We start from the raw sequence: 9799 nt of genomic DNA, 5'->3' as shown, positions 1-9799 counted from the left end.
TGAGATGTCCATCTTCGAAAGATGGCCACAGTCTACGTTGTCGTCCCTCCGAGTAACCGCATATACATGTTATCTTTTCCAGTGTTTTTTGTTGTTGTTGTTGTTGTTGTTGTTGTTGTTGTTGCGTAGGGGTCGCAAAGTTCACAAATATTTTTCTCGCTGCCCTCAGCTAAGAAGTGTCAATATATCTGTGCTCGATGAAACGGAAAGTTCTTTTACAAAATAGCCCAAAGAAAATATGCTCGCGGATTGGTTTAAAATCATGTTCCTATTAACAATTAGATTACGAGCTCGAGATTTCTATGAGCTGATAGTTGATGAGGATCAACTATCACCTCCTCGAGATGCGCGCGCAGCCGGCTTATGTCCTCCAGCCATGACCTGATTTCCCAGTTAAGGTCCACGGAGACGGTTATCTCTCAGTATTGCCATATAGTTTCGCCATTACACGACTTTTTAGGAGATAAAACGAGCTATATCTCTTAGTAAGTTTGCTTGATAAAGAAATTAAGTTCTTACTGTGACGTGTAAATAATGAACTCATTTTGGGCGTGTCATAGTGTTCGAAATCCTTGGCAGACAGGTTTCATCAAAGAATGCGAAGAGTTTACTTGGCTTTCATTCTTTTGTTACTGATCTTTTGCCTCGTTTCTGGAAAATATGTATCCGGAGGTATCAGCAACGGCCAGAAGTGGGTGCTGGTTTCTGACTTTTCTTTCATCGAAGATATAGGCCAGTTAAAATATGATGTGGAATATTCAGTAACGAATGAATGTTGTCCAAGCCTCGCTTATTACTCGCACAACTCTTATGAATCTGCTTCCTCTAATGACGACATGGATTGTTCTTCCAAGCTGTCTTATGCTGAAGATGTGCTTACATTCCAAAATGTACTGCTTAACGTTTCAAGCAACACTGGAAACTTTTCCATGCAGTGTTCTTCAAGCAACGACACTAATCTTCGGAAATGCTCAGGAAAACTTCGGCTCCAATCGACACGCGATCGATGGTGGTTCTTCGTGTTAAGCCATTGCAGTAGTACGAACGGTTTAGACATTTCCTACGAGTTAACTTTCACGAACGGAGACTCGTGGGAGAGACACTTACCGGCTGAAGAAATGCATAGTCTCGAATATAAAGCAGTGCCCCTGGCAGGCAATATTTTGCTATTTGTAGTCGGTTTAATTTTCGCACGCCAGCTTCTTGACCAAGGTAAGCTCCATCGGGCGTACAAGCTTTTTATGATGACTCTAAGCTGCGAAATAGCCGCTCAGGTGTTTGACTATATTTACTACACACATTACGTTGGCAATGGAATGCCACGTCATCCTTTACAGACCGGTGCTGAACTGTTTCATTCCATAAGCGAAGTTATCTTTGTTGTTCTACTCATTCTGTTAGCAAACGGCTGGATAATAACCACAGGTCATTTCGACCGCGAGAAGCAAGTAAGACTCAAGGTTTTCCTTTGGCTCTACATCTTAACCTACGAAATTCTATTCGTTTTCAAAACGTTCTTTGATTCGGAAGTATCACACATCCCGTATGAAAGCTATCTAGATATTGCTGTTCGTAGTTTGAGAACATTAGCTTGGGCTTGTTTTATTTATGGAACTTCGTTTTCAATCAAAAGGCATCCCGAGAAGAGAAAGTTCTACAATTACTTCCAGCAGTTTTATTCTGTGTGGTTCCTTTTTCCACCACTTTCTGCCCTAACGTTCTCCACGTTGTTTGACGAATTGCACCAACTAAAATATTTACGACTCGTTCGCCTGCTGAATCCTTTGATATGTTTCCTGGGATTCGTTGGGCTTCTTTTTATCATGCGACCAAGCAAAGTCAATACCAACTTTCCCTTTCATATACGCGGGAACGAAGTGGACGTAGTGAAAACTCAAGAGCCGTCCACTTTTCAACATGCAGATGCTTTCATGGATCTAGGCAACCAGTATGCTACTCTGGACAGCGATCAAACTAAAGTGCAAACTCGAGAAAGGGCTGATAAAGCTGGCCTTGGCTTTCGTTTCTAATTAAATTAATTGCAAACGCATGCTTCCTCTTTTTCCGTTTTGCTTAAAAACTTGAAGCAATTGAATTGTACGTTTTTAATTAAGGAGTCCAACCGGCTGAGGTATTTTTCTTTCCTATATATAGTGATGTAATTCTTTATCATCAAGACTTGATCAACTAAGAGAATTGTAAAGAAAGAACGCACAAAACTTCAAAGCAAAATCAGAATTGTCCTTATAACCAGAAAACACATTTGAAACCTTGCATCACTTGTTTTCCTTGTCTAAAGGGGCTTGTACTCAAAAACTTGTACAAATTTCACAATCAATGTCGTTAACGGGAACATCTTTTAGATTTTACTGAACCGAAGAATGCTTTGTTTCTGCAGCTGAGTCTGTGGTTTCACAAGACTCACAAGGGTCTCCCCTTTTTTCTATTCATTAATTATAGACGGATTTTTAATTAACTCCGGTTTGTGACGATAATGTTATGGTGTTAATTATATCTTAATTGACTTTGTAACGATACTGTCACCTGCTTCGAATAAATTAAAGTAATTTGTCCTTTATAATAAATTACACTGGCAAGCCTTTGAACTTGGCTTCAAGCAGGGACTAACCGTTAATAAACTGAAACTGGATGCTGTATTTTGTTTGTGGGGTATTAGTGACAGGCAGGTTTTGTTATTTATCTATAAATCGTTCTCTTCTCCTTGTTCCAATCAATAAAAGAAGTGCTACCCTAGAGAAAGGAATGACTATATCTTATAAAATATTTAAAGTTTGAAATCAGCTGTTCATAGATTCGATGCTGAATATATTACACACAGCTGTAGTTGTTAATATGATTCAAAATTCCACTCCACGTAAAAACTAATTTCACGCATGAATAATCGAAATAAGAGAGCTTTCTGGACAGAGCTAGATCGCGTTTGAAGTTTGCTGTTAAAGACCCAGTTTGCATAAGGCCTCCTCGCGTTTAACTTTGAATATCACTTGTATGGGGTTAACAGCGTTGAAGAAAAATATTTATATTGACAATTACTTAGTCCAGTCGTGGAATGAATGTAGAACTCATTCTTTCATTCGTATTTTTATTAGCATTGAAAATCACCTCAAAAGTTACCTCTGCCTATAAAAACGAGCAGAGCAATAGGAACCACAGTACTTGAATCTTCATGATTAGTCTTCAGATAGAAGACGCTAAAGATGTTCCAACACAACACAATATGGTCGGATTTACTGCAGAATGTGTGCATTGATTACCTGAAAAACTCCGAAATTAGTGCAGATTACGCTTTGACTGTCGATCCATTATATATCGCAAGAGAGATTTACATTTGTGAAGTCCATGCTTTTCCTGTTATATTCATACATACGCGTTGCACGATCATAGAAGGCAATTCAGTTCAGCGAGCAGTTAGTTGAGGATCTCACGTATCCAGAAAATCATTTTTACTGGGTATGTTTGAAGACTGTGTCTGTCAAGACCCTCGGACTTTAATACATTGGCACAGTGAAATTACTTCCAAAGGTATGCATGTGGCTTAATTCTTAATGTTTTAGATAGAGCGGATACCAACCCAAATTTGCTCGGTTCAATATTTGGTACCTTTGTTCTTTACATACGATTTTTTCATTACGTACAGTCGACGCAAAGGCCATCCATTCCAGCTCTTCGGCATTGAATAAGATGGTTTAAAGAACTTATCTACCATCTGCATAAAGTCTCAGTGACTTGGCCGGAACCCACAGGTATCGTTTCAACGATGGTCAGTAATCCAACCGAGTAGCCAGAATAGATAATCAAAGATTTCAGTGATGAATTGAAGAAAGCTGAGAGAACAGTTTGTGGTGTATCAAGATGGTACGGCAGTACTAATGGACTTTGATTGTTTAGAATAATCAATACAGTTTGGCAGTTAACGACGAGGATAAAAATAGCATGAGAACAAGTTTAGATTTAAAATCAGCTTGGGCAGAACATCGTCTCTTATATTGAAGTCAACAAAAATTACTTGTTTGAACTCAGTACACTCTAGTAATAAGTTTACTTTCTGTATTACAGTTTTACGATGTTTCATCTCAAAATCTCACTCAGTTAAATCATGGTACTGGGCTCTAAGTTAACGGTATTATTTTCTTACAAACGTAGCAAAGCTCTTTCATTTTTATTACTAAAAACAAGCTAATGAATTCCATGGAAACAAAGCACGCTCGCCATATTTGCGAACCGACCAACTGGTCTTAAAAACAAGCAAGTTAAATTTATCGACGTGTCACAAGATGGGTAATTAAATACTAATATTGGCTTGAAATTGACCTGACCCAAGGGTTCATCGCAATAGCAAGCGGCAAAATAGAAGGTCTGCCACGTATAACCCTGCTGGGTCATATCTGAGTTATTTTATAGTTCACTGATAAAACTGTCGCCTAGAGTTTGATCAAACTTGCTATTAGTTCAGTCGCAGTCTACAATAGACATCTTTTCACGCGTGCGATTGCAGCGTTATAATTAGTCAATTGAAAGTTCTCAACAAAACAAAACGTACCTCCGTAAGCAGAAGAAATCACACATGTGAAAATAAGCCTAAATTTTTGAAGTTGTATCGTTCCGAAATAATTTTCCTTTAATGTATTGCCATCCTCACTTTCATCGTTTCTTTTTGGGCGAGTTTGAGGAATTCGTCTGATATTTCGAGAGAAAAGTAACAGTTATGCTTCAAAACCCAGCGGGTAACTTGTTGATATAACAATGCTTCAATCTCTTCTCCGTTTTGCACTGTCAAATGTTTTGGATTCGAATTGCAATTTGTTTTATTCAAATCCTCCAGTGCGGTTTTATAGAAATCTCCAATGACGGACACAATATCTTTGAGAGGAACTGAGCTTTTCCATCGTGCACTCTCAAGTGAATCCTGAAACACATTTGTTTGATATTCGCCGAATAAAAATTCTCTCCTAAAAACGTGGAAACCGCAGATTGCACCAGAAACCATGTTTGCATCTACTCGTAACGGAGTGTCGTTAATGAGAACAATACAGCTGCCACGTTGTGAAGCAGGTGTGCCGCATAACTCTCCAAGAACCTCTTGTGGGAGAGACAGCAGTAATTCTGTTGTGAGCAACCTTGTCTTAGCTTGCTGAATACAAAGATCAGTAAGGCGCGGAACTCCAGAAACCGTTTTCATTTTCTTTGCTGATAAACAGACTCAATCATTTTCTGATGAAACTGTGGATGTGAAACTAGCTTGAAGGACTTGTAGCCTGTGTACAAACGCGGCCCGTGTACTCTCTTGTGGTGTTTGTGCCTTATAGCCTGTGTACAGACGCGGCCCACGCTCTCTTGTTGTGTCTCTGCCTTGTAGCTTGTGTACAGACGCGGCCCGTGTGTAATCTCGTTGATAATCGCGTTCCTTGCATAAATTATCCACCCTGTGTCACGACATCTAACATGACACGCGCAAACAACGAAGGAAATTGCTCTCTGACCTTTTTGCGCGTGATCTTTACACGAGAACGTTTTGACCTTCACGCTCAGTCCACAGACACTCGAGAAATAATTTTGTTGCCATAAAATGCTGATTACCTATCTAATGCTATTAGATTATTATAGGCAGCAAAATCGCAGTGAGAAAGATTAGGGAAGGTCCCAAATGACGCTTTGATTGCCATTGTGTGATCCCACGGACAAAAGAGACTATTCAGGAAAAAGTAAACACGAACTCTCTCAAACTATGAACCCCAGGGGAGAGTAGAGGATGGCTAAGGTGGGGTACTAATCACGCATCACGCTGAATTTTTCTATTAAATCACGCATCACGGAGAATTTTTTTCACCAATCACGCGTCACATAAAAAGAGGTAAGTACATCGCCAATTGACCAACAGACCTCAGAACGAGGCTCTGGGGAATAAACCCTACAAACTCTGCACCTACCATCTCGACCCTAAAAGCGTCGTTAAAAGAAGAACTTTCCGGATTAAACCACAAAAATGCATCCGCAAATATGTGACCTCTCACACGAAAACGTTCCTTACGGTATCCGTTCGACCGGCTGAACGCACGGTAAGTGAACGGATAATTTGAATAACAATAGTCAATTTACTTGTTCCAAGATATCTTAAGACTACTTGGTTGATAACCACTCAATAAATGTGTAATGACTCTAGAAACACATTTGAGGGTAGTGTGTGGAAGTGTGAGGCTAAATGTGAGGGATTCGTGAGATGTGGGCTGTGTAGGCATATGTTGGAATTAATACGTTCGTGTAGGTATATGTGGGGGATTACTGAGATGTAGGCTGTGTAGGAACGATGTGTGTATTGCGGTGGAGTTAACTAGCCGCCCAACCATCCGGGTGGTGTCGCACTTATAAAGCGAAAGAACAAAAGGCTTGGTTGTGAGCCAATGAGAGAGCACTGACGTCATAGTCAAACCGGACAATCGAGTTTCTGACATCGGCTGGATTTGATTATTCAAAATGGCGGACATACCTTAATTTAACGCTATAATATGGTAATTTGCCAAACGTTCTTTATATGCACGCTTATGTTCTGTAACGGCTTTGTAATTTATGCTATGCATACAGTTTTATATTAAAATACGCGTTCACCTTGTGTATCTTGAGTTACTGTGCCAGGTTAAGACATGATTGATCACGTTCGTTTAAGGTTCTCTCTGCCATCTAATATTGCACGTTGCAGCTAAAGGGTAGTTCAAATTCGTCGACAACGGCTACCGTCTACGAATGCCTACGAGCGAAAACAACTTCGGGTGCTTCGCCGCCTAAAGCATCACAATTTTCAATGCTATTCCTCCAAGATATCATTGGCTCCGCAACATTTATTAGATTTGAGGTCCATTTATGTAGCGAGATCCCCGAGAAGTGGAAGCTATGGAAAGAGAAATACTGTAATAATTACTTGGTTTGGAGTGGGAAAGCCCCGAGTATCAACTCACCATGTTCAAGGACGTTATTGATGACGATGGCCTTTTAGTGTTCAAAACCTTAAGCTATACTGAAGAAGAAGATGCAAACGATTGCCGTGTAGTAATGGGGAAGATAAAAGGGTATTGCATCGGCGAAGTAATGTAAACGAGATTGTTTCAGCAGGAGGGAAAAACTTCCTACCGAAACGCTCGACAACTTAATCGCTCAATTAAAAAGAACCTTGGCAAAAAGAGCCGCAATTCATGTGATTTTTTACGGTTTTTACACGATACTCTCATCTACGTTCGATTGGTCTTGGGATAAAACATGATAAAGCATGAGCAAAGCACAAAGCAGCCGCTTAGGATGAAAGACCCCACGTTAAACAAGTGTATCGACCTCCGAGCATCCGAGATGCAAATATAGGGATCTTAACAATGACGACGGCGACGCCGTGGACAACGCCTTGTAAAATTGAATTTGTCCAGGATGCCTATGGCTCTGAAACCTCGCTCAGGCTAAATATGTAACGACAGCGTTCAATTCTAAATGTTACCAATACCTCGCTTTGGTTTTAGTCTTTTTAAATTTTGTCATATTTCGTAACCGTCACTTCTGAACATGTGTGTTGTAACATACGAAACGTCAAGTTGAATATACCATGCGTAATCTATTTGTTATGTTTGTTGTTTTCTATTTCTCCTGAAATTGAAATGGCCGAAAAACAAGAATTTTTATGATGCAGCTTTATTCCACATATAGAGACGTTCGAGCGAAAATCTTCTCAATGTAGATTTTTTCTGCTGTGAGATATTTAGTACTTGCGCCAGAAATGCAAAGAACAAATGAGAAACATCGCCAATAAAATTTAAGCTAATCACTCGGTGACGAAATCGTTTCACCAATAGGTCGAATATTACTTGAACTCTGCTGAAAGCCTTATACATTGATTATGCGAATTTACTAAAAGTATAACAAGAAGCGAAAGAGCGAAGAGAGGATCGATTTAATCTCCCAACAATACCTACAACTTGGATTTTACAAGTTAAAAAGGTATAGGTTTTGACCATTTTGATCTGTAATAGGGTTTGTTTTTCACTCTGGCTTGGCATTGGGTGTTTATTTCGCATCAACATTGGCAAATGTTCACACAAGGGTAGCCATGTCTGGTTAGCTGCGGTCACATATAAGAGCAGTGAGCTAATTTTAGAGGTCTTAACTCGATTTTTCGCTCAGGTCTGAAATAGGGAATGGAAAATCGTACATTTTGGTCTGAAATAGGATACAGGTTTCAAGGTTCGGGCCTCACACTCCACCAAAAACTTTGAGGAGGTACCCCTGGCTGTAAAATTATCTTCCATGTCAGGTTTATAGAGGTAGATGAGTATATTTCATTGTTTTCTAGAACGAAAAACGGGTCTATTCAAATTAGCTCTCGCACACATACACACGTACATACGTTTATTACAACCCCCACTCTGGACTTTTCAGCCACAAAATACAATTCTCCAGAAACTTGCGTGATTTTTCAGTCGCTTTGACATGACTACTATGATTGACTCTGTCAGCTGTTATCAGTAGTTTCCAACTTGCCTAGTCCCTGGGCCTCGGTATTTCGCAGCGGTCAATCCATTTCGGGTCACGTGGTCTGAGCGAAGAAGCAAGACCTGGAGCCGGGGGATGTGAAAGTAAGAAATTTTGTCTCATTTAACTATGCCGATTAAATCATTTGTGAAAGAGCTCTCTCCGCTAGAAAACCTACAAGAAAATATTCGCTGGAAGCGCTATGCAGGTGTGACTGGAAAATAATTAGGGACCGGTCATTGTTTAATTGCCGGGGGTAAGGGGATCCGGAGGATTTGGGGCGGGGATCATTTCATTTTTAGGATAACAGAAGGGGGGATCAGTCATAACTGAGAGGTCAAAAGAGGGGGGCATCAAATAGCCGAATTACTGTTAAATGTCACATGTCCATACGGACTAGGTGGACGTTTAACGTTATTTGGCACTCAAACAAGTAACTTTGCAGTTTCCACGCACTTGGAATGGTTAGATTGCTGCTGGGGCGGATCCAGTGGGGGTCGAATCCCCTGAATTGAGACATTATAGCACACTGACCTCGCCTCAGAATGCCGGAAATCCCATTTCCGAGGACCCCCCTACAGGAAGCGCTATCCATATCTCGAATGCCCTTCTCTAAAATCCTGTATCCGCCCCAGTGCTGGTATGTTAACCGACATCAGATATCGGCATCCAGACTAGCAAAAGACACGGATCAAGAGATCGCACCATGGCGGCTTTAATATACTATAAGTACATTAGATATATTCAGGATATATTATTTGCATATGAACGTTAAAAGCACTAACTATTCACGTCGAAAGGTGAATGTGCGTACGAAGAAGTGGGGGGGGATCACGAATTTATCAATAGTTATGAGGGGGGGTCACTTCAATGAAATGACATTTAAAGAGGGATCAGCCAAATGTCACTCTCTTTAACCGAAAATCCTCTGGACCCCCCCTCCAAGGCGGTGAATAATCATCGTCATCATCATCTTTATTTAAAAACACGGTTCCGTGCTGTAATATACCTTATTATGATGTACTTATAGTATATTAAAGCCACCATGGTGCGATCTCTTGATCCGTGTCTTTTGCTAGTCTGGATTTTGATATCTGATGTCAGTTAACATACCAGCACTGGAGCGGACCGTTGTTTTAGCTAGCGTAAAAACAGAAACACCATCGACTCCTCTGCGTTATGGAAACTCTTCGAGATTCAGTCCTTGACAGCGAATTAGCATAATTATAAATCTCCGCTCGAGAAATTTAGCCTGGCTTGAAAACTTAGGGTG

The 9799-nt window shown here is 40.3% G+C and overlaps 1 protein-coding gene across 1 annotated transcript; it reads left to right on the top strand.

The window, feature by feature from the left end:
- Positions 1-265: 265 nt before the first annotated feature.
- On the top strand, positions 266-2030 carry LOC145485741 (transmembrane protein 145-like). Its single transcript, XM_081464359.1, has one exon. The coding sequence runs from the start codon at positions 597-599 to the stop codon at positions 2028-2030; it is 1434 nt and encodes a 477-aa protein (XP_081320485.1). The 5' UTR covers positions 266-596.
- Positions 2031-9799: the final 7769 nt, after the last annotated feature.

The sequence above is a fragment of the Orbicella franksi genome, chromosome 4 (genome assembly GCF_964199315.1).
Source record: "Orbicella franksi chromosome 4, jaOrbFran1.1, whole genome shotgun sequence".
Taxonomy (NCBI): Eukaryota; Metazoa; Cnidaria; class Anthozoa; order Scleractinia; family Merulinidae; genus Orbicella; species Orbicella franksi.
Note: the sequence above shows the minus strand (reverse complement) of the source record. Positions and strands in the feature narration are given on the sequence as shown.